Raw genomic sequence first — 25787 nt, 5'->3', positions numbered from 1 at the left:
ATACTGTGTAAACACTAACCAAAAGAAAGCTGGAAAGAGTATATTAATATCAGATAAAGTAGACTTCAAGCAATATTTCTAGGGGTAAAGACAAACATTACATAGCTATGAGAGATTATTTCAGTGAAAAACATAACAACCTTAACAGTATATACACTAATTACAAAAATCAAAATACATGAACTACTGGTAAAAATGATATATGTGAAAGAAGGAGTAGACAGATCTGTTAGAGACTTCAATATTCTACTATTTTAGTTAGTAGAACAAATAGAAAATATTCTTAGAGATATAGAAGATCTGAAAAATATCAACCAACTTGACCAACTGACATTGATAGAATATTACACCCAACAACAGAATACATATTCATACACATGGAATAATTACCAAGACTGACCCATGCTCTGGTCAAAAAACAAACCTCAGTATATTTAAAAGAAATGACATCAAGCAAAGCGCTGTCTGTGACCATTACAGAATTAGACTAGAAACAGGAAGATATCTGGAAAAATCCCACAAACAACTGGAAAATTACGCAAGATATGCATATATACCAACCACAGGTGTAAATCATCTCTCCATATCCACTGTCATGGGGATGGAGCTACATGGGGAGATGCCTTCTCCTCCACATTCTCAGGCTGGACTTTTGTGGGTCCTTTCCCCCTCCAAGAATGTCCATTAAGCAAGGAAATATAGTTCATACGTTTATTACAAAAAGTATTTCCAAGCAAATGCAGCTTGGAAGCTTGTTACCAAGAGAATTTTCATGACTATTCTAAAGTCATCAGACTCCTCAGCCTAATTTTTCACCTGAATATGTAAATATTTTTATGCTAGCCATATAACTCTCATTCTGCCCCAAACATACTCAAACCAAATCTACAGAACTCTTTAAAGAAAATATTGTTGTACTCTGATAGTTTTTAGTAAAAAATGGCATTTTCAGATTCATTTTAACACTACTACGTCTACTCTTTAAAGAACATAGGCACTTTCCTGAACTATGAATATCTTCTTCAAAAATGACCTTTTAAAAAGAGCTCTGAAACTGTTCACCTATCCAAGGTGAAGATCCCTTATATAGATGTCCATTAGCACCGCCTAGTGGAGCAAATAACCAAGGTTCAACATCTTTTCCTTATCTTCTTAGAACTGAAGACACCTGCTGAAGCAAGATGGACTCTTTTGAAGAAACTCAGAGAGACAGTGAAGGACAGGGAAGCCTAGCATGATGCAGTTCATGGGGTGGCAAAGAGCTGGACACAACTTAGAGATTGAACAACAACAACTCATCATATCACCTGGAGTAAAGAGGAAACAGTGTTTAAAGAACTTAAGTGACTTGAATGTGACTGCAGAGACACCAGGTCCCCTGATCCTGGCCCTTTTTCTACTACATACTATAGCTACTTGGGGGGAAAAAATTAACCTCAACACTTACCTTATACCACAAACAAAATTGAAGTGGAAATGAATCATAGACCTAAAATCAAGAGCTAAAACCACAAAATTTCTGAAAGAAAGCATAGGAAAAAATTTAATGACCCAGATTTGGCAAAGATTTCCTAAATATAACACAAAAAGCACTAACTATAATGAAAAAAAAATCACTAAATTAGACCTCATCAAAATTAGACCATAGCAAAGCAAAGAAACTTTGCTCTCTAAAAAATAGGTATACTTAGAAAAATTAAAAAGCCACAGACTGGCAGAAAATATTTGCAAAGCACATACCCAACTAAAGGGAGTTCCCAGGTGGCACTGGTGGTAAAGAACCCACCTACCAATGCAGGAAACTAAGAGACACAAGTTCGATCCCTGGGTCGGGAAGATCCCCTGGAGAAGGGCATGACAACCCACTCCAGTGCTCTGGCCTGGAGACTCTCATGGACAGAGGCGCCTGGTGGGCTATGGTCCATAGCGTCGCAAAGATTTGGACATGACTGAAGCAAACTGGCATGCGCTCATATTCAACAAATAGGCAAAAGATTTAAATATACCTTTACCAAACAAAATATATGTGTCTGACTCATAAATACATGTAAAGATGCTCAGTGTCCACTGATCATTTGGGAAATCCAAATTATAAATACAATGAATACCACTACTCTAGACCACTGGTAATACCACCAGAATGCCTAAAACCAAAAAGAAACTGCTCATACCAAGTGTCAGTAAGTATACATATTGAGCAGCCCAAACTCTCATACACTGCTGGTGGAAATGTAGAAGTGTACAATCACTTGGAAACAGTTCAGCAGTTTCTTAAAAATGGAAGCATACATTATACCTACTATATACCCAGCCATTCCACTCTCCAGCTGTTCCCCAGAGGAAAGAAAGCACATGGCCACCCAAAGATCCATAAATGAATGTTTACAGCCACTTGGTTTGTAACACCCCCAAACTAGAAATGATCCAAATGTCCATCGACTGATGAATGCATAAACAAAATGGACTGTATCTTTAAAATGGAATTATCAATAATAAAAAGGAATGAACCATTGATACATGCAACATCTTGAAAATTATGTTGAGTAAAAAGAAGCCAGAAGAAAAAGTAGCTACTATATGATTCATTTCTATAAAATTCTACAAATTGAAAACGTATCTATAGTGTCAGAAGGCAGATCAGTGGTTGCCTGGAGTAGGGAGAAGGAATCAGAAGGAAGGGAAAGAACATTACAAAGGAGCACAAAACTACACTGAGGAGTGACGGCTGTGTTCATTATCTTAACGGTGATGATGCTTTTATGGGTGTATATATATATGAAGTGAAAGTCGCTCAGTCATGTCCAACTCTTTGTGACTCCATGGACTGTATAGGCCAGAATTCTCCAGGCCAGAATACTGCAGTGGGTAGCCTTTCCTTCTCCAGGGGATCTTCCCAACCCAGGGACTGAACCCAGGTCTCCTGCATTACAGACAGATTCTTTACCAGCTGAGCCACAAGGGAAGCCCATATATAGATATACATGTGTGTGTGTGTATATATAAATGCATCAAACTGTATGGTTGAAGTATGCGCCAGTTATTTGACATCAATTATACCTCAATAGAACTGAATGAAAAAATATGTATTCATCCTATGACCAGCATTCCATTCTCAGGCACTAGCCAAGAGATAGGAAAACATATGCCTACGTTCTAAAACAGGAGAATTTGCCACTGAAGTATACTGACAAAAAGCAGATCATCTGTTGCCCAAGCTCAGGGTAGAGGATTAAATGCAAAGGGGCACCATCTGGGAGACAAGATTTTATAACTACAGGAATTCTCAGGATAGGAATTTTCCCATACATCCAAAGTAAAGGATGTTCTGAATTGTCAGCAGTTTATTTAAAAGACCAAGAACAGTTATTCTTTACCGAACATGACTCTACACCAAGCATTGTGCCCTCCACATACATTCCCAAATCTTAACAATCCTACAATGTAGGTTTTATTATTCCCAGTTTAGATTAGGAGGCTTGGACCCAAATAAGAAACTTAGCCTAGGTTTCTCAATAGCTAAATGAGCAAGTCTCGGCCTTGGAGAATAAATCTGGTATGTCTTAATATAAAGTATTTCTGACACTACATACTGCCTTCTCAATGCCCAACATACTTATTAACTAGAGATGACTTCTAGTCTACTAAAATTTAAGAAAAGTGTGTTTGCTTCCTTAAACAAGTATCAATACTTCCTTAAACACAAGTATTTGCTGGTACAATGCCACTCATTCCCCAGAAGATGCCTAATACAAAATAAGTACTCAATAAATATTTTGTGTGCCTGAGCTACCAGAGAAGCCCTTTTCAACCCTAGAAAGTTATATTTTTGGAGAAAAGTTGCTGCAAGTACTTTTGTATTCTTTTTACTTTCATTTTATTAAATATTTCATTTCTTTCTAACTATAAATTAAGATCATTACTGAGATGAAAACATTATGAATTCTAATTTTCAATGAGGAAATTTAAGAAAGTTATTATAAAAAATAAAATGTACCTGGAAATTAAAGGTAACTGAAAATAACTGGCTTAAATGCACTTCTCCATTTTTTCCCTTATTCAACTTGCAGAGTTATTGCTTCATGTAGTTAGAAAATTGTAATGTTTTTTGAAGTAACTTTCAAATGGTGATTAATTTTCCTCTTATGCACAATGGTTAAATACAATTTATATTTTACTAAGTTGATTTTTAACTTAGTTTTTTTTTAAAAAAAAAAATCTCCTCAAATGTCAGTATATGATTAAATGACAATTTAAGTGAGAAGTGATTGTAAAATAATTAATTATTGGGAGAGATTTCTTTTTTCAAGTTAGTGTCTGTCTTGAAAGTAAGGCTTAGAAAGCAGAAGTGTGGATTTAATATCTTCTTGTATCTTATATCAGAGAAGGCAATGGCACCCCACTCCAGTACTCTTGCCTGGGAAATCCCATGGGCGGAGGAGCCTGGTAGGCTGCAGTCCATGGGGTCGCAAAGAGTTGGACAGGACTGAGCGACTTCACTTTCACTTTTCACTTTCATGCACTGGAGAAGGCAATGGCAACCCACTGCAGTGTTCTTGCCTGGAGAATCCCAGGGACGGGGGAGCCTGATGGGCTGCCATCTATGGGGTCGCACAGAGTCGGACACGACTGAAGTGACTTAGCAGTAAGCTAAATTAATTTTTTTTTTTTTAAAAAAAAAGCTAAGATTAGAGCATCTGGTCCTATCACTTCACGGCAAACAGGGGAAAACTGGAAGCAATGAGAGATTTTATTTTCTTAGGCTCCAAAATCACTGCGGATAGTGAGGGCAGCCATGAAATTAAAAATTCTATCCATACTCTGATGATATATCTTGTATTTTAATTTGAATACCCAGTTTGCTGTTGTGCTATCTCTTTGAATGAAATACAAATCTTTTGAGAGTGCCATGGGCAAAAAAAAGATGCTTGTTCCCTGGAAAAAAAGCTATGACAAACCTAAACAGCATATTAAAAAGCAGAGACATCACTTTGCTAACAAAGTTCCACATGGTCAAAGCTATGGTTTTTCCAGAAGCAATGTACAGAGTGAGAGGTGAACCATAAAGAAGGCTGAGCGTTGAAGAATTGATGCTGTCCAACTGTGGTGCCAGAGAAGATTTTTGAGAGTCCCTAGGCCAGCCAAGAGATCAAACCAGTCAGTCCTAAAAGAAATCAACCCTGAATATCATTGGAAGGACTGATGTTGAAGCTGAAACTCCAATAATTTGGCCAACTGATGCGAAAAGCCAACTCATTGGAAAAGACCTTGATATTGAAAAAGACTGAAGGCAAAAGGAAAAGGGAGAGGCAGAGGATGAGATGGTTAGAAGCATCATCAACTCAATGGACATGAATTTCAGCAAACTCAGGGAGACAGTGGTGGACAGGGGAGCTTGGCGTGCTGCAGTTGTCCATGAGGTTGCAAAGAGTTGGACACAACTTAGAACTGAACAACAACAACAACCTAAATTCATAAAATTTATTCTAAAGTAATTGCTAGTTGCATTATAAATCTCCATTATTAGCATCTCTGATTTGGAGGGGGAATTACACTGTAAAACATCTGCATACAAGGATATAATAGATTTTGCTATTATTTCTGACATCATTACTACACACCAATATTATAAAGTCAAAAAGGTGGTGACTGAAGAACTAAGAATGAACACTTTCTCCCTGCCTCTCACACCTGGTGGCCAACAATGGCCAGCAAAAGATATTGCAAAAGGCAAAATATCTATGTTGAAAGAGGTATAAATTTAAAGATCACTGAAACACTCACACGTGCGTGCTCAGTTGCTTCAGTCGTGTCCAACTCTTTGCGATCCTATAGACTGTAGCCAGCCAGGCTTCTCCATCCAAGGGATTTTCCAGGCAAGAATCCTGGAGTGGGTTCCCATGCCCTCCCCCAGGGGATCTTACTGACCCAGGGATCAAACCTGGGCCTCCTGCATTGCACTCCTCATCACCATTGAGCCGCTGGGGAAGCCCTTAATCCCCTTCATGTGACCCTAATTCTAAGAGTTATGATTTTTACCATTAGTTGAGTCAACACTTTAAATAATAATGTGACTACTAAGAAACCACCATGCAACAAGATTGGGAGCAAAGCAATAAAACCCCAAATTTTTACTGGGAACTAATTAGATAATTCTGGGGACAAAATTCAGTCTCCTTGTGCCTCACTTAGCTACGTCTCAAGTGTCAGCATGAACTAATTGTTCGTGAAAATAAATATATACATACATATATATATACATTTATAACATACACACAAATATATGCCATAATATAGGTACACTGCAGTTACGGACCTTATCCTGCATTTTATTTGAATCTTCATACAAGCATTTGTTTTAGCATTACTTTATAGTATGTTTTCTCATAGAAACCTATAGGTATTTTTTTATTTATATTTATTTATTTGGTTGTGCTGGGTCTTACAGCACATGGGATCTTCAGTCTTCATTGTGGCATCTGAACTCTTAAGTCGAGGAATGTGGGATTTAGCTCCCTGACCGGGATTGAACCCAGGCCCCCTGCATTGGGAGCACAGAGGCTCAGCTACTGGACCACCAGGGAAGTCCCACATGTAGGTATTTAAATAGGGTATCGAAAAACAGCTATATTAACAAGATGAAAACTGCTCAAATCTCTCACAATTGCATCCTGTTATTAAGCTCTAGGTCTTCCCAATGACATTATACGGGTCACCTTTACATTGATGAAAATAGTTTACTCTTTATTTTTAAGCTTTTCTTAAAGATCCCATGAGAGCATTCCGCTTTCCACTGATGTCACAGAGAGCCTTCAGAAGCTTCAGTAAATAGGAAAAAAAAGAAACAGATGCCCCCCATCGTTGTTCTCATAGCAAAAGATAAGCAAAAGGAGATGGAAAATAATCTTCAAACCCCTTAGATTCAGAGATCTAGTACTTTTCCAAAACAGGGAGTTCAGGGTTTGCCAAGGACTTAAGTAATGAGGCCTCAGCGATGATGCAAGACATACAGCTGGAATCCATTATGTACGCCTCTAAATATATGAAACAGTGATCCTGCTTATCCTAGGAAGAGAAAATGAAGATGCCTCCAATTTCTATGCACAAAGGCAAGAAATCTGTGCATCACTTTCACACTGGATAACTTGGATGATTTTTTAAAAATAGGACCCTTGGAATCATTAAAAAGCACAGCGACTAGAGATGGCACCCTTGAAAGAAGACCTTCTAATAACCAAGAGTCTCCTAGCCAAGCCATCTAGCACAATTAAAAACTAAGTGTAAAAATTCATGGAAACTCTCTTACACAGAAAGAAAAAGTTGTATGACATAAGTAAATCAGATACAGAATAACAGATAATTATATGGGCTATTACATAGGTAGTTCGTTATTGATATACTAGAAATTGCTGTACTAGAAAGTTTATCACTTTTGTTTCCTAAAAAACATAGGGTGAGACCACTCATGCACTGCTGGGAGCAGTATAAACTGTGCAAGCACTTGGAAAGATGGTTTAGCAGTATCTTCTAAGTGGGACATATGCATATGCTGTGACCAGTTCTACGTCTATGAACATAACTAAAAGAAACGCATGTGTATCTTCACCAAAGACCTGTACAAGATGTCTGTAGCAGCATTATTCATAACAGCCAAAATCTGAAAACAAATGTCCACCAAGAGTATATATGGTATGTTCATATAACAGAATATCACACAGCCATGAGGATGGACAATCTATTTCTCCATCCAACAATATGAACAAATCTCTTTTCTAAAAGGTTGAGCAAAAGTAGCTAAACAAAAATCTGTATATTCCATGGTTCTTACTATATTGAGCCCAAACTCAGGCAAACTAATCTATGCTGTTAGACGTTAGTATAGTCGACACCCTTTGCAGGGAATGGGGGAAACTGGGAAGGGTACAAGACAGGCTAACACAACTAGACAATCGGTCACATCCTGTTTCTTAGTCTGGATGCCGGCTGTATGGGTGTTTTTGAACTTCTGAAAGCAAACAAGCTGTGTATTTCATGATGTGAGCTCATTTATGCATATGCTCCAAAAGTTTGTTTTAAAAAACAAACTATATGTTTATGACAGTACCTCTTTAACTGAGATTCTTAATCCACTATTTTCTGTTTTTTAGAACAGAACGGTTAAAGGAGAATAGACCAGACCAGAGACCAAACTCAATACAGAGACGAGAGGAATATTATGAGTATCCAAGGATAAAGCAAGGCCATCACAGCGCATGCTCTGAAAAGGGATCGTATATCTCTCAACAAGGTGTTAGAAGACTCTTAGCTAAGCAACACTCTCCACTTCCCTGGCAAAGACAAGCTGAGAGCTTAGAGCTAATAGACTGCTCTCTGAAATACCCACACGCTTCTGTTCTAGCCAGGTGAGCTGTAACCAAGAGTCAGCTGTGTTTGTTCTCAGACCAGTTTATCCCAATTTACTTGATACCACAATTACATAATTTAATTAAATATTACATAAACATATGAATGCGAAGAGTCGTTTCTATGACAACTAAATTGAAAGTTTTAGAAAAACTCAAAGTTGCCAAAGAAAACTGTTATTGAATTAGGAAGAACAAGACAACTTGCAAAAGATGAGCAAAAAAGATCATAAAAATCTAAAACAGGCTTTCAGACTGCTTCAAAAGCATCTTTAAATTCTCAACTTTAAAGAGACCTGACCTTGACACTCTAAATGTATTATGGAAGTATTTATGCAAGAAAAAGGATTATGAACTGTGTTAAGCAGACCCTGACTCAAAAGGCAGTGGATCTACAACAAAACTCTGACAAACAAAGGTATGAAATACTGAAAGTATGTATCAATTTTATGATTCCCCACATTAACCAACTCCAGGAATTACCAACTATTCATCTCAATTGTGAGGTATTAAAAGTTGTGATGTGTCTCTCATGTACAACAGTGGAGAAAACTGGGTGAGCAATCCTGGCTATTCAAGACCCGCCTCCTCCACCCTCATCTCTCTCTCTCTCTCTCTCTCACACACACACACACACACACACACACACTTTCTCTCTCACACACATCCCATAAGCACCCCACCTCACCAAAACAGTACTAACACACACACACACTTTCTCTCTCTCTCTTACACACACCCCATAAGCACCCATCTCACCAAAACGGTACTAAATGGCAGAAGTCATCAAAAATGAAAAAAAATCAAGACAACAGTAAAGGCAAAAGAAGTGTGAAGGTATAGAAGATCTTGGAAATAAGAGCATACAGAGGAGGTTTTCACACATTTCCCATAGGCAAATGGGATAAGTACTTTTTAAAGATAAAACAACGAAAAGCAAGCCAGTAGCAAAGCTAATTACTGGAGTTCTTTCTTCCTCATGACCTCATTGCTGCCTTGTGCTAGTCTTGAGTGCAAGAGTTCCCAGGATGTGCTTAGCAACAGCCACAGTTTACAGGTTTTTATTTTCAGATTTGGCAGAATTCTCAGTCTGTGCTTTCACTAAGGGGAGCACTTACTATTTTCTTAATTAAAAGGCGGGCTGTGGGGGGAAAGAGGGGAGCACAGAAGGGAAAAAGTTCCTAATTGAAGATGTACTTTATTTGACTATCCCTAAAAGGCAAAGTGCAAAATGTTTTAAAATTCACAGTGCAAAGTGACAGATGGTTTTAAAGTGACTGTAAAAGAAACCAACATAAAAGTTAGTTTAGATACATTAATAAAGCACATTTAATGCATAATACAAATAGCAAATATTGTTTAAACAGGCTGATCTTATCATCAGTTTAAAACAATTATAATATGTAAAGATTCTGGTAAATACCATTAGCAAAGGGGACTTCCTTGGTGGCTCAGTGGTAAAGAGGCAAACCTGCCAATGCAGAGGACATGGCTTTGATCTCCGGTCCAAGAAGATCCCGCGTGCTGTGGAGCAACGAAGCCTGTGTGCCACTACTGAGCCCACACTCTAGAGCCTGTAAGCCAGAGCTACTGAGCCTGCGTGCTGTAACTACTGAAGCCTGTGAGCCTAGAGCCCATGCTCTGCAACAAGAGGGGCCACTGCAATGAGAAGCCCCTGCACCACAACAAGCAGTGGGTCCCATTTGACAGCCCATGAGCAGCAACAAAGACCCAATGCAACCAAAAATTAATTAATTACTAAAAATGCAATGAATCTAAAAATACTATTAGCAAAGGAAGCTAATAGATTATCTATCACAAACCTGTTGATAGACTTTACTTGCCTGTTACTTTATCTGATTATTGGAAGGCAAAATTAATACTGCTATCCTCTTTTAAAAGTCTGAAATGTACCTTGAGCAGGTAAGTAGTAAGGAATTAGGGACATGGTACAGGAAACAGAAGGAAATTCATATTAATTGGGTTCCCGTTTGGTGTCTGGGGCTCTACACAGAATACAACAACACTGTGAAACAAGAACTACTATTTTCCACTTAACAGATGAAAAAAACTAGGACTTAACAACCATAAATCACTTGCCCATGGTCGCACAGGCAGTAAATGGTAGAATAGTATACACCCTAAATCTGATTCTATGGCCCACAAAACAAAAAAATCAAAAGTTGCTGAATTCACCAGGCATTTTTTGGTCATCTTAAAATAAGTAAATAAATACACCTTATTCCATTAAGAGGTATATATTTATATCACAGCAAAGAATAAGAAAGAACCAAAACAGCAACAACAATAAAACACAGCTTGCTCTCCAAGAGCTTAGTCTATTGAAGAATATGTATGCACACTTTTACGTTAAGGAATACCAAGGTATGCAGCCACTAACTGATACAGGAGCTCAGAGAAGCCTGAGATCCATGTGGTTTCAGCAGACAGGAAAGGTCTTATGGAAGATTCAAGACTACAGCTGGATCCTGGCAATGGAAGATGCTGGAGAGGTGTCAATATAATGAAAGGTATTCCAGGGAAGGGGAAAAACAGGGAAGGGGAAGAACAGTGAAGGATGGACGTGATATATCTAAGTAACAGTGAACAGAGCAAGAGGACTGCTTCAAGAAGGAAAGACTGAGTGGAAACAACTCACATGTCTATCAGCTGATGAATGAACAAACAAAACGTGATATACCCCTATGGTGGAATACTGCCCAGCAATAAAAAGAAAAAAAGCACTGACACACGCTACAACAAGGAAAAACTTTGGGGAAAAAGGCAGAAAAGGCCACATACTGTATAATTTCATTTACATAAAATGCCCAGAAAAGACAAATCCATAGAGAAAGTAGACTTCTGGTTCCCAAAGCCTGGGAAGACTGGACGAAAGTACCAACACAACAGGAAAGTGACTATTAATAGGTAAAGGGTTTATCTTGGATATGATGAAAATGTTCTACAATTGTGGTGACGAACCCACAACTGTGTGAAAACACAAAACCATTCAACTAAAAATGGCATATGAACTACATCTCAATCAAGCTTTTAAAAAGAAAAGCTGAAGGCCTAATGGGACATCCCATTGCACAGCTAAGATGGAGTCACTTATGCCAAATTAAGGATCTGCCTGCCATATCTATCTGGCAGACAATTAGATATGTGAGTAAAGGCTTACCTAATGAAAACAGAGTATACAAACTTAGGACCCTTCTCTAAAAAATCCATTCACCTGCTTTAAGTACACTTCTAAAATATATGCCAAACTCACAAAGAAGGGAGAGAACTAGAAGATGTTGTAATATGATTTTGACTAAGCCACAAGCTGTGACTATTAGGAAAGCTGTTTTGCTTCGCAGCTAAACGCCACAGACGGGTACAGCAGCACCACATTTATGCAAAACCACAAAATCATCTGTGTCAAATCTTCAAATAGTGTAATGTTCTAAACTTAATTATGAAAACAGCATTAATAATTGATCTGTCATATTTTAGGGTAAGATAATGAACAGTGTAATTTGGTTTTCATTGGACAGCAGTCCAATATAATGCCTTTTTAGACACTACATTCAGTTTAAATGCTATCAGAACCCCCACTAATATAAAGCATCTCCTACTGATATTTACACATTTGACTCTGAATTCTAAGGAAGCTTAATCTCCAAAATAGATGTAATATACAAAAATAAGACAGCTTAAAAAAAAAATCTGACATTCAAAAGCAAGGAGGAAAATTCTGGGTAGAGAATATCTAAAACAGAGGAAAAGGTAATGTACTCAAAAATCAACCTGAAAATCATAGGAAATAAAAAGAACTCAGTATTAGATTTTACAGCATTGGGGAGTACAAATAGGAAAAAAAAGGAATACATTACATTTAAAATAGAAGGCTCAATACGTGAGACAAGAGGCTTTAACAGCTTTAACAGAGGCAAAGTTTGGAACACGTCCATAAGACAATCCCACACCCTTCCCCTGAATCCCAGGGAAGAAAGAATCTTTCAGGCAGGCCTCGTGTTCTCTCTTCAGGAGCTGTCCTAAAGGTGAAACCCCACTTTCCCCCAGGAGGGGGTGCGATGGCAGGAATACAAAAAAAGAACTTGGCTGGAGGACCCATGCACAACCAAACTAGTGTTTGCCTTTGGAGTCACCTTGCAAACCTCCTTCAAGGTAGATGAGCCACAAGAAACTAAAGGAGGTATCAGATTTCTTTCCAAACTCTCTTGCCTAAGAAGGAGAGGCCCCATCTGTCTCTGTAAGGGCTTTGTAAGTTCTAGAACTGGGTGAAACTCATGTCCTGTGTCCAAGAACCACTGACAACTTAGACGACCTGGTTCGCTAACAACAAAAGCAAAACAGAAAATAAGCTATCCTCAAAAAGAAGCCTTGTCACAGATACCTAGAATGAGGTATCCGTTGTCGCAAGTAAGTAGAGCAAGACTCTCTATTTCCTAATTGTAAGCCAGCGTTTATCTGGAGAGGATTCAGTAGGAGTAAGTAGGCAGTGACTTCACATCATCAACTGCTGTATGCTAAAAGAAGCTTACCCAGTTTTCACCAATTGTCTGCCTACTCCAAACAAGAGAATTGTGGGAAAAGGCAGATGCTTACAACTTCTGTTCACCATATTGGATATGTTCATCATTAAGGAATAAAGTACTTCAAATATTACACAATTATCAAAACAGGTTAAATGGAGCATTCTCTATGAAACATCAAAAACACATACTGCCAATTCATACATAAATAAAACCATTTTATTTTAAAATAAATAGGTAGATAACACCAGAAACTAATGCAACACTGTAAATTAACTATACTCCAATAAGTGGCTTCCCAGGTGGCGCTAGTGGTAAAGAACCTGCCTGCCAATGCAGGAGATGTTGGTTTGATCCCTGGGTCAGGAAGATCCTCTGGAGGAGGGCACGGCATAGTATTCTGGGGTGAAGAATCAGAGAATCAGACAGAGGAGCCTAGCGGGCTACAGGGTCGCAAAGAGTTGGACACAACTGAAGCAAAATAGCAGCAGCAGCTTACTCCAATACAAAAATGTTTTTAAATAATAAAATAAATAGAAATGATGAGAGCAGGCTACTATAAACCACCAAAAGAGGAAAGGAAACATCAACATAAAGTCTAAGATCCAGTAACGTTTTAAAGTAACAGAATTATTGAAGAGAATGGTCTAAATTATAAGCATGCTAAAATTCTGACTTAAATAAGAACAGAAGCCAAGATGTCAGAATAAGAAAATGAAAGTCAAGGAGAGGGTTGCTTTTTTTAAAATGGAGGAAAAAAAGAAAAAAAACAGTCATTCAAAGAATATCATGGGACTAGAAACATGATCTATAAAACAAGAAAAGAACAAGAAACTTTCCAGCACCTGAAACTGGCAAAGCAGACCTGAGCTAAGGAAACAAGGATAGCAAATATTCCAAGGAGGTCAATAGTACCAGTTTTCAAAATCTGATTCCAAAAAACAAAAGTGAAAACTAAGTTGCCAAAAGGGTAAAAAGAAATGTGCAAGAAAAATGTTAAAACAATGTACACAAAATACTTTAGGAAAATTCCTATATCTGAAGTATTTTTACATATTCATTAAATGCTCACATTAGCTTTTAAACTTAAATCCACAGCACAATTTTTAAAATAGCTGAAAGAAATCTTGTAAATATTTGTCATAACCATTTGGCGTAAGCAATTCTGTAGAGCTTATGAGATGAACCTTAACTGAGAGTAGACTCAATTAAATTTTAAAATCTCTTAGGCAAAATTATAAAGCACACATAGCAAAAGCAATATAAACAGGTTATCCTGAGGAAAAAAATTGAACTACCATATTTGCGGATTTTTTTCTGCAAATACCATATAAAGTTCAAACTCTAAAATTAACTTAAAATTAATCATTGGATATTCTTTAAATTCATCTAAATTTACTGGCTCTTATGTGAACACAACCAAGGCTGCAAGATATTTTTTTTTAAGAGATTTAACTCAAATCATGAGTTGTTCTGTTCCTCCTCCAAGCAATATTCTATAAGCTAAGTACCTTACTTGATTTCAGTTCTGAAATTCATAAGCCCACATCTAAGTCTAATTTATGACATAATTAAGTGCTGTGCATGCAAAGTACTCTGTTCAAGTGGTTAAGTAAATCTTAACATAACCGTAACATGACATTTCAGAAATCATTTGTGGATGCTGCCACAGGAAAAGAGAAGGAATTATCACAAAAAGACTTTACGAAATACCTGAGCAGATAAACAGCCCTCTCAATATCACTGAGGTCTTCATCAACTGTCAATCTTTCTATTTCTTCTGGTGTCTGTCAAGTGTAAAACACAAATTATGCACACAAGCATCAGCTCAAGTCTTGCCTCCAGGGACCCTCCACGAGTGCAGACTAATGAAAAACTTTCGCAATTAAGCATTATCCTTGAAAACTAATTAAGGGGTCTGCCACCCTCAAATCACAGATATCTCTAATGGTTGGGTTTAGGTGGTGGAGTTTGGGGGGGCTCTGGGGCTTTTTTTTCCCTTTTGTTTACTCTTCTAGCTTCTAGACTGAAGCCTGAGAAACACAATGTGACTTCAGAACCTTGCTGAAATCAATTGTATGTGCATATGTAAAATATGTACGTAGTTTTCATCTCTAATATCTAAGAGTGTTTTGCCAGCATTTCCATCCCAGGAAATGCTTAAAAGGGGTGGGGGGGGGGGATGAAGACTGCAGCCAGCGGAGGGAGAATGAGAAAGACGAAATCTGGATTGGGGGAGGGAATGGAATAAACTCTGGGGCTGGAAGGAAATCAAAGATATTGCGGCAGGTGGGAGCGAAAAGAGCTAAAGGAGCAATTGCGGGGGTCGGTGGTCGGTCAACTAGGTTTGGCAGCAGTAAGGGTTGGAGCCTCGGGAAGCAAGATGACTTTGCGGGGTGGGGGAGCTAGTGGCAGGTCGGGGCGGGGGGGGGGGTGCCTAGTGAAGGCTGAGGATTGGGGAGCAGGGTCTCTGCTAAGAGTCTTGGAGGGGCTGGAAGGAAGGGACACGTGGTGACTCAGGATCGGGACAAAGGGTCGAGAGGGCTTTGAAGACGGAGAGCAGGACGACTCCAGGATGGGTGTGGGTGGGTTGGGAGGTGAAGTGGGGGCCTTGGGCTTGCTCAGATGAGGACGGAGGTGGGAGGGGGGGGCGGAGTGGGATCTGAGGTATCTCTGGAAAAGGCAGCGAGGAGAGTCGGGGCCGTGTTAACTGAAGACTGGGACTAGGTCCACAACCCCGGGCAGCAGCAGCACCAGGGAGCCGAAGCGGGGGGAGGGGGAGCCCCAAGGAGAGGACGCGGGAGGCAGCGGGCTGCGGCTGTGAGGGGCAGCTCCCGCAGGGCCCAGGAGGAGGGGGCCGCGGCGGAGGGGCCCCGGGCCGTGAGAGAGGGACGGCGCGGGAGAGGACGCCGAGCTGGCCCGAATCGAAGGGGCTCGGCGGGCCGTTCCTGAGGTGGCCGGGTTGGGGAAAGGGCCCGGGGCGGGCAGGGCCGGGACGGGCAACTGGAAAAGCCAGAGCGTCTGAGGGGTCGCGGGCTGGTCCCGGGCGCCCGTACCTCAGGGCTGGGGGTCCAGGCTGGGAGAAGCCGAGCCGCGTCGAAGAAGGGGGGCCCGAGAGGGGTCGGGTTAGGGTAACACGGCCCTCGGGGACTGAGGGGGGCGGGGGCGAGCAGCAGGACTCTGAGAGGGTCCCGGGCCGCCTCGTGAAGCGAACGGGCGGGGGTCGGGGCAGGGGCCAGCCGCCGGGCGCCCTGCGGGCAGTTCCTCCTCCCCGGGGCGCACCTTGAGGCTCCGGCGGACCGGCCTCTCGATGATGGTGAGCTCCTGCAGGTCCTCCATGTAGCCGAACAGGCTGTTCTGACTGAAATCCATCGCGGTGGCGGCGGGCGACGGCGGATGCATGGACCGCCGGGCCCCCTCGCCGCCCGGGCCGGAGCGGTCCCGGGATGCCGGACGCTCACAGCCCCGCGGCCGCCCACCAGCAACACTTTCTCCCGCTCTCCGCCGCCGGAGCCGGGCGGGAGGCTAGCGGGCGGCTAGCTGGCGGCGGGAGAAGGAGCGCGGCCGCCGAGGGGGCGGGGCGGCCAAGGCGAGGGGGCGGGGCGAAGCGCGCGGGCGGGCTGTGGGGGCGGGGCCGTGCCGGGGTAGGTGCCCGCCTCGGCCCCACCCCCTCCCGGGCACCCGCTGCCGGCGGGCCGGACGCAACTGCCGCTCCGCGTCCCCTCGCCGCCCTCCTCGCCCCTTCGCCCCGCCCCCGTCAGAGTGCGCGCCTGCTGTAGTGCATGCGCAGAGCCTCCTACCTACTGCAGCCGGTGGAGGTGCTGTGGGGTCTGTAGACCCCGGACGGAGATGAACCAATAAGTGAGGGAAACAAAGGGGAAGGTGGGTTGGGATCTTGGTTAACTTGCCGGAATTGTGGTGCGGTTATTCGTGGGACCGCCCACCCCAGCGCACGAGCTGGGTAACTCTGCTTTGTCCTTGGGGGAGGGTTGTGTACGAAAAATAAGCAAATAGAACTTGGGGTGTGCTAGGTTGTTGGGACGGGTGATCTGGGAATACAGTCCTGGAGGGGTTAACGTAGGGAGGGCAGCCGTCAGAAAAAGGACTCCTGAAGACACTTAAAACTGAATTTTAAAACAGGATTTTTCCAAGAGAAATTAGAGTAAGCGGATTCCGGGTTGAAGCCTGAGCGTCTATATGGTTGTAGAAAGTGCGAAGTAGAGCTTGGAGTGCAGGGAAACGGGTGCTTGACAAGGTAGAGAGGTAGGTCCTTAATGGAGAAGAGTCCAGGCAGCGACGTTGAGTTGCTTGCATTTTTATTCTGTTACGAGTGGGAAGCGATGGGAGAAGCTGGGGCAATTTGGGGGGACCTCAGAGACAAGAGTTTTGTTGATCATACTCTTCAGCGCCCGAGAGTCAGCAGGACCTCTTTTTTTTATTATTATTTTCCACTCATTCCCTCTCCACGGTCCTGTTTCTCTACCCGCCTCCTGTATGCATTCTCTCTTGTTTGATGTGTCCCAGTGCATGTATGTATCCTCGAAAGACAGTGCTTTTGGTTTAAGTATCTGTTTCGAATATACATGAATGCTGTTGTGATAAGAACTCATTCTGTACTTTTTTCCTTCAACATAATGTCTAAGAGAGCTATTGATGGGGCTTATCATATCAGGATTTCCTTAACTGTCCTTTAAAAGTATTTGAATTGGGGATCTAGCACATTTTACTTATAAGTTCTTTAAATAATAAACTGGTTGCCAGCAGTACCTTGTTATCACAGAAATGCTGGAATGGGTATTACATGTGTCTCTCATGGACCTTGAGGGAAGAAATGGAGTTGCTTGCTCATAGAACCTACACTGCTTGGTTTCAGTCTGCCCTGGTACTCTCTAGGATGGCTTTGCACTCCACCAATGATGATAGGAAGGTTCCTGTCTCTCCACTTTGTACATTAACTTTTGGTATTATGTCCCAATTTATATTAATCTGGCATTGGTAAGGGTTTCCCTGGTGGCTCAGATGGTAAAGCATCTGCCTGCAATGCAGGAGACCCAGGCTCCATCCTTGGGTTGGAAAGATCCCCTGGAGAAGGAAATGGCAACCCATTCCAGTATTTCTGCCTGGAGAATTCTCTGGACAGAGGCTACAGTCCACAGGGTTGCAAAGAGTCCTACAGGAGTAGTACCACATTTTAATTTTCTTGATTTGTTGTTTAGTCGCCAAGTGGTATTGGATTCTTGAGATACCATGGACTATAGCCCATCAAGCTCCTCTGTCTGTGGGATTTCCCAGGCAAGAATACTGGAGTGGGTTACCATTTCCTTCTCCAAGGGATCTTCAGGACCTGGGGATCAAACCCACATCTCCTACTTGGCAGGCGGATTCTTTACCACTGAGCCACTAGGGAAGCCCAGTTTTCACAATTAGGGATAACTATTTTTGCATATATTTAAGAGTTACAGAGATGTTTTTCCTTCCGTGAACTACCTGCTTACATCTTTTGGCTATTTTTCTGCTAGATTTCCTATTATTTTTCTGAATGAATTTTTAAAGTTTCTTCAGTTCAGTTGCTCAGTCGTATCCAACTCCTTGCAACCCCATGGCAGCACACCAGGCTTCCCTGTCCATCACCAACTCCTGGAGCTTGCTGAAACTCATGTCCCTCAAGTTGGTGATGCCATCCAACCATCTCATCCGCTGCCATCCCTTTCTCCTCCTGCCTTAAATCTTTCCCAACATCAGGGTCTTTTCCAAGGGGTCAGTTCTTCGCTTCAGGTGGCCAAAGTATTGTGCTTCAGCTTTAGCATCAGTCCTTCCAATGAATATTCAGGACTGATTTCCTTTAGGACTGACAAATTTGATCTGCTTGAAGTCCAAGGGACTCACAAGAGTCTTCTCCAACACCACAGTTCAAAAGCATCAATTCTTTGGTGCTCAGCTTTCTTTCTTTATAGTCCAACTCTCACATCCATACGTGAATACTGGAAAAACCATAGCTTTGACTAGATAGACCTTTGTTGGCAAAGTAGTGTCTCTGCTTTTTAATATGCTGTCTAGGTTGGTCATAGCCTTTCTTCCAAGGAGCAAGTGTCTTAATTTCATGGCTGCAGTCCCCATCTGCAGCGGTTTGGGAACCCAAGAAAATAAAGTCTGTCACTGCTTCCATTGTTTCCCCATCTATCTGCCATGAAATGATGGGACCAGATGCCATGATCTTAGTTTTCTGAATGTTGAGTTTTAAGCCAGCTTTTTCACTCTCTGCTTTCACTTTCATCAAGAGGCTCTTCATTTCCTCTTTGTTTTCTGCCATAAGGGTGGTGTCATCTGCCTATGAGGTTATTGATACTTCTCCCAGGTATCTTGATTCCAGCTTGTGCTTCATCCACCTGGGCATTTTGTCTGATGTACTGTGCATATAAGTTAAATAAGCAGGGTGACAATATACAGCCTTGACATACTCCTTTCCCAATTTGGAACCAGTCCATTGTTCCATCTCCGGTTCTAACTGTTGCTTCCTTACCTTCATACAGATTTCTCGGGAGGCAGGTAAATTTCTTATATATTCTGAATATTAACCTCTTGTCAGCCTTGGACATTGCCAGTATCTCCCAGTCTTTCTTGCATCCTTTTAGCCTGGTATTTGCTCTCTTCCAGTGTAGGGGAAGTCCCTATTTTGATGTACTCAGATGCATGCCATTTCAGCTTTGTGAAAACCTTTTTGGGATCTTGCTTGAGGATCTTCTCCTACTCATGGTTGCAAAATATTCTCCTACATTTTCTCCTCTTTTGCTTCACATTTGTACATAACACATGTCTTAATTCATCAAAAGTTCACCTCCTATGTACTGCAAATAGGAATTCAGTATTACTTTCTGCACGTGCTAAGCCAGTTTTCCCAGCAGTACCCACCAAACAATCTGTCTTTTCCCTACCAAGACGTGATGGCATCTGTGATGTAAGCCAAGTCCCCTTAGACATCTGTCTCTGTCTAGGCTCTCTTTACTCTTCTGTTGACGTAGCTCAGCTCTTATACCAGTGCTGTACTGATTTTATTGCTGTGATTTTTTTTATTAATATATGTCCTAATATCCAATAGAATGAATCCTCCCACTCTTTGCCTCTTTTCTTTTTCTTTTTTTTTTTTTAGATATTGCCTTGAAGATCAAAGCAAAAAACGGTCAGGAGTTACCCCAAAGCTGCAAGTCAGGTTTCCTGGTCCCTACTCCACTAGGGAGAATTCAAGGGAAAATGAAAAGGGGTGGATCTTGATGGAATCAGGATGGAGAAAAAGCAAAGACACAATGAAGGTGGTTTTCCTTAGCTAATATCTTGTAGCCTCCGTCTTCTATGAATTTTCTGAAATTCTCCTTTTCCTCTTGATTTGTAGCTGCTACTAAACAATACTTGTAAGCTTTACCCTGTTTCAGATAAGAAGTGTTATGTTATCTCCTATTTGAATTTTGTAACAGCATCCTCTGGGCCTTGCTGCTGCTGCTGCTAAGTCACTTCAGTCATGTCCGACTCTATGCGACTCCATAGACAGCGGCCCCCGTCCCTGGGATTCTCCAGGCAAGAACACTGGAGTGGGTTGCCATTTCCTTCTCCAATGCATGAAAGTGAAAAGTGAAAGTGAAGTCGCTCAGTCGTGTCTGACTCTTAGCGACCCCATGGACTGCAGCCCACCAGGCTCCTCCGTCCATGGGATTTTCCAGGCCAGAGTACTGGAGCGGGTTGCCATTGCCTTCTCCTCTGAGACTTGAGGCTATTCTTAATGAACAATTGAACACTCTGACACAGCTTTCGTGGACAGGAGGTTGGTGAAGTGAAAATACTCAGGCTGAAGAGTTGCACCTGCTGTAGTTACCACCATGTGGTAGAAATAGCCCACCTTGCCAGGAAACCTGAGTCCCAGTCCCGAATCTGTCAGGGACATGCAGTGGAATGACTCTTGGCACCCTCTTTTCCTTATCTGAACTGCTTTGTTACAGCTTGTCTCAATGTTTCCTCAGGGCAGCCATGTGAGGTACAGAAGAGATGCACTACTTTTCCAATTTTATAAAGAAACTGAGGTTCAGAGAAGTTCTTTGGTTAGGCTTGAGCAGCTAAGGGGAGGTAGGTTTACTTATTAGTTCTGTCCCTTGAACAACACCATGGTGGTTGGGTGCATGAACTTCGGATCCCAGCTGCCTGAGTTCGAGTCCTGGCTCTGCCACTTCCAGCTGTGGGCAAGGTACTTAATCACTTTGTCCCTCGCTTCACTCATCTATAAGACAGAAATAATGAAACTGAAAGTCACTCAGTCGTATCCAACTCTTTGAGACCCCATGGACTCTACAGTCCATGGAATTCTCCAGGGCAGAATACTGGAGTGGGTAGCCTTTCCCTTCTCCAGGGGATCTTCCCAACCCAGGGATCAAACCTAGGTCTCCTACATTGCAGGTGGATTCTTTACCAGCTGAGCCACCAGGGAAGCCAAAGACAGAAATAATAGTACTGGCCCTTAACACAAAGTCATGTGAGAATTAAATGAGGTAATATGGGTACAGTCCTTAGAGAAATTCCTGGCACACAGTAAGCATTCAGTGTCTGCTATTATTATTGTTTTTACCACCAGATCAGTGTTCCTCTGTTCCCAGGTTCAGGAAAGATTAAATACATTGTGCTGAATCAATTATTGTGAGAGGCAGAATGAAGCTGTCCCAAAGATGTCCATATCCTAATCCTCTAATGTGTGACTGTGTTACCTGACCCAACAAAAGGGACTTTAAATATGTGACAGTTGTTGTTGTTTAGTTGCTAAATCATGCACAACTCTTTGTGACCCCATGGACTGTAGCCAGCCAGGCTCCTCCGTGGGATTCCCCAGGCAAGAATACTGGAGTAGGTTGTCATTTCCTTCTCCAGGGGATCTTCCGGACCCAGGGATCAAAGCCATATCTCCTGCTTGGCAGGCAGATTCTTTTTATTTTTTTACCACCAAGCCACCTGGAAAACCCAAACGATGTCACTAGTTTAAAGATTTTGAGGTGGGAGGATTTTCTTGGATGATCCGGGTAGGCCCAATGTCATCATAAAGAGTCCTTACAAGTGAAAGAGAGAGGCAGGAGGGTCAGTGTCAGAGTGATGGGAGGCAAGAGAAACTTGACTAGCCATTGCTTGGAAGGTGGAAGAGAGCACACGTGGATAGCTGGGAAAAAACAAAAACAAGCTTCTAGATTCTCCAGGTGGAAATGCCATGCAGCCCCTGCAGCCACCTTGAATTTAACCCAGTGAAACCCAGTTCTAATCTCCGGAACTGTGAGATAATAAATTTGTGTTTTTCAAGCTACTAGATTGGTGGTAATTTGTTACAGCAGCAGTAGGAAACTAATGTAATTATAATATGGTAATGAGAAAACTATTTAAATTAGATTTCTAATTGAGACCATAGGCAAAATCATTTTCAGGTGAGTAAAAAAACCGAAGACAAACCTTTCAAAAGTTTGGAAGAAAATATAGAAGAATAGTTTAATGACATCATGGAGAGTTTTCTTATACAAAAAAAAAAGATTATAATATATAAAAGATTGATAAATGTAACTACTTTGAAATTTAGAACTCAATTCATCATAATGCACAAGAAAACCTGCAAATCAGGAAAGGATATTTACAATAAAATAGCCATGGAAAAAATGCTGTCTAGAATTAAGAACTCCAAAAACTCAGTAAGAAGACAGCTAAGTGGAAACACCGGCAAAATATATGAGCGACTGTTTTGCAAAAGAAAACTCACTAATAAACCTATGGGAAAAAGCCCAGCCTCATTAATAATCAGGGGAAGGTAAATGTAGACACCTACAGAACAGGCACAGATTTTAAAAGTCTGACGGCATCAGGTGTCTGAAGGATGTAGAACGGAGGGGACTCTTGCACACTGTTGGTGGAAATGAAAATTGTTGTAAGCACTTTGGAAGCCACAGCATTGACTTGTAAAATGGAATTTACCTCTTCAAGGTATGTACTGTGTACCCTAGAGGAATTCTTTTCATACTTGCACAGAGACATGTACAAGAAAGTTCACAGCAGTACAAATTACAATTGCAAAAAGCTGGTAACAATTCAAATACCCATTAACAGGAGGATAAATTAATTATATTACACTCTATCAGTGGAAAACTGTGATGATAAAAATGAACCCCAACTATGTAATTCTACAAAAATAAATCTCACAAAGGTGTTGAACAACAAATGCAAATTGCCAAAGACTACATACAGTGTTATACTATTTATATAACATTCAAAAGCAATACTATATGTAATAACTGCATCCATGACAAGTCGCTTCAGTCATGTCTGACTCTTTGTGATCTGACGAACTATAGCCATCCATGCTCTTCTATCCACAGGATTCTCCAGGCAAGAATACTGGAGTGGGTTGCCATGCCCTCCTCTAGGGGATCTTCCTGACTCTGGGGTCGAACTCGCGTCTCATTTCTCCTGCGTTGGCAAGTGGGTTCTTTACCATTAGCACCATGGGAAGCCCCATGTGGTTAAAAGGTTGATAAGGAAAAGGAGATGATGGATAAAAAATGGAGCCTTTTGTTAATCTCTGGGACTGAGACGTGATCAGGGAGGGGCACATAGATGTTAGTGGCGTGTTTGTTTTCTGTTTCAGTTTTTTCAGCCATGCCCGAATCAGCATGTGGGATCTCAGTTCCCAGACCAGGGATGGAGCTCACCCTGCAGTGCAAGTGCAGTCTTAACCATGAGACCCCCAGGGAAGTCCCAAGTGATGTGTTATTTTTAAAACTGGGTAGTGATATGTGAGTGTTTTATTGTTAGGCTTGAAATATACATATGTATTCCATATCATGTTTTATGCATGAAGTATTTTAGAATTTTTTAGATCTGGGAGGTGATGTGGTTTCCAGTCATAGCATAGCCACTGCATGCATCCAACCATTCATTCAAAAAATATTTCAAGATTATACTTTATATGTTATATTAAGCATTAATCATAGCTATATTATAGGCACTGTTCTAGGTCTAGGGATTCATAGCAAGCTAGGTACAGGTCCTACCATTAAGGAGTACATACCCTAGGGATAGCAATAGAAATTGATCTAATAATTGATATAATTAAATAGATAACTACAAACTGTAATAATTACTATGGAAAAAATACAGGGAGCAGACTGATGGAGGAGGATCACCTCAACTATTTTTGCATAAGTCAGAAATAAACTTCTATTGTGTTAAGCCACTGAGAATTCATGTTTTCTGTTACTGCGGCATAGCCCATCTGTCCTAATGAATAAAAGATTCTAGGGGCACCAGAGTGACAATAGAGAGACGAGCTAGGAGATGATAGGAGCTTGGACTAGAGTCATGATGATAGAGATGGAGCAATGTGAACAGATTCAAGAGAGGTTTTGGAGGTAGCTGGGGATGGATTAGAGGTGGAGGGGTGGGGGTGAGGGAGACAGAGGCATTAAGGATATTTCCAAGTTCTGCACTTGTGCAGCTAGCTGCATGGAGCTATCACCCACCCTGTGCTCATTCTGTGATTTCTTCAATGTGTGAGTAGATGGTAACTGCTGACAACGGTCGTGGAGGTCCACCTATAGCCCCAAGAGGACTTTCCCCAAGTTAGCACCTGCCCCATGGAACAGCTCCCTTCTCACCAGCTTGGGTCTGAGTGAACTAGTTCAGGTTCCTACTAGGCTATACCTGTTAGAATCTGCCCAGTACCTGGCACAACAATTAACAGATAGCAAGGCTTCTGTTACTGTTTGTTGAGAAAGTGGTAAGAGAAAGATGGAAGAGGCAGGGAGAATAGGGCAGGGAACACTAAATTGACATTGTTGTTTAGTCACTAAGTTGTATCCAACTCTTTGTCACTCCATGAACTGTAGCACTCCAGGCTTAGCAGAAGATCTGCCACCCTGGGCCAAGTCTCCTGGATTAATGGAGCCTTTGCTGCTGCTTTTTCTTTTCTGCCATGATGTGCAGCTTGCAGTTTATTAACAGTTCCCCGACCTGGGATTGAACCCAGGTCACAGCAGTGAAACCTCCAAGTCCTAAGCACTGGCTCTCCAGAGAATCCTTGCTCTTCTTTTGAAGTCACTCCCAGCACAGTCAGAATGATACTATGCTCTAAACCAGGGCTTCTCAACCTTGTTACTGTGGGATTCTTGGTAGTTCTTTATTTGGAAGTGAAGTGACAGTTTGCTCAGTTGTGTCCAACTCGTTAGGCTCCCACGGACTATAACCCCCAGGCTTCTCTGTCCATGGAATTCTCCAGGCAAGAATACTGAAATGGATTGCCATTCCCTTCTCCAGGGGATCTTCCTGACCCAGGGATCGAACCTGGGTCTCCTGCATTGCAGGCAAATTCTTTACCATTTGAGCCACAGGGAAGCCCTCTATTTGGGAGCTGGAGCAAAATGCTATCGTGTGCATTAGCAGCCTCCCTGGCCTCTACCCACTAGATGCCGGTGTCTGACATAACCCTCTCCTCACACCTTCTCAGTTATGACCCTGGAAATATCTTCAGACACTTGCCAGATTTGGACACAAAACCCTCTTCTTCCCAACTGAGAACCACCGCTCTAAACTCTGCAGCGACTCCCCACCTCCTGCAGAGAACGTCCTCCCACATCCCATCACGTCTCTGATCTCCCATCCTCCCGTTTTTCTCCCTCACCCACCCTGCTTTTTGGCATGCACTGGTGTCCATGCTGTCCCGTGGGCACTTGAGGGGTGAGGCGTGTCAGAGCCCTGAAGCCTGGGTTGCTGTTCCATTGGGGTTTCAGAAGATTTCCCCCCGCTCCATTGCATCCTTCAGGGTTTTCCTTTCCCTTTCTCA

General features: G+C 41.9%; 1 protein-coding gene and 1 long non-coding RNA gene across 5 annotated transcripts in view; one reads left to right on the top strand and one right to left on the bottom strand.

The window, feature by feature from the left end:
* Positions 1 to 16515, bottom strand: part of PPP4R4 (protein phosphatase 4 regulatory subunit 4) — a 103583-nt gene extending 87068 nt beyond the window's left edge. For 3 of the 4 annotated variants that reach the window (XM_069559956.1, XM_069559957.1, XM_069559961.1), the window contains exons 1-2: positions 16223 to 16515; positions 14654 to 14727 (exon numbers count right to left, since the gene is read on the bottom strand). In XM_069559956.1, the coding sequence (XP_069416057.1) occupies positions 14654 to 14727; positions 16223 to 16342 (194 nt within the window). In that variant the 5' untranslated portion in view covers positions 16343 to 16515. Of the gene's footprint in view, positions 1 to 14653; positions 14728 to 16222 lie in introns of those variants that run through there. The other variant, XM_069559958.1, reaches the window with a different exon arrangement.
* Positions 16516 to 16757: 242 nt separating this feature from the next.
* On the top strand, positions 16758 to 24189 carry LOC138423448 (uncharacterized). The gene is made up of 2 exons (XR_011250266.1): positions 16758 to 16822; positions 20088 to 24189. It is a non-coding gene; the product is annotated as an uncharacterized lncRNA (long non-coding RNA).
* The last annotated feature ends 1598 nt before the right edge of the window (positions 24190 to 25787 follow it).

The sequence above is a fragment of the Ovis canadensis genome, chromosome 18 (genome assembly GCF_042477335.2).
Source record: "Ovis canadensis isolate MfBH-ARS-UI-01 breed Bighorn chromosome 18, ARS-UI_OviCan_v2, whole genome shotgun sequence".
Lineage (NCBI taxonomy): Eukaryota > Metazoa > Chordata > Mammalia > Artiodactyla > Bovidae > Ovis > Ovis canadensis.
This window is presented reverse-complemented; position numbering and strand designations above follow the sequence as displayed.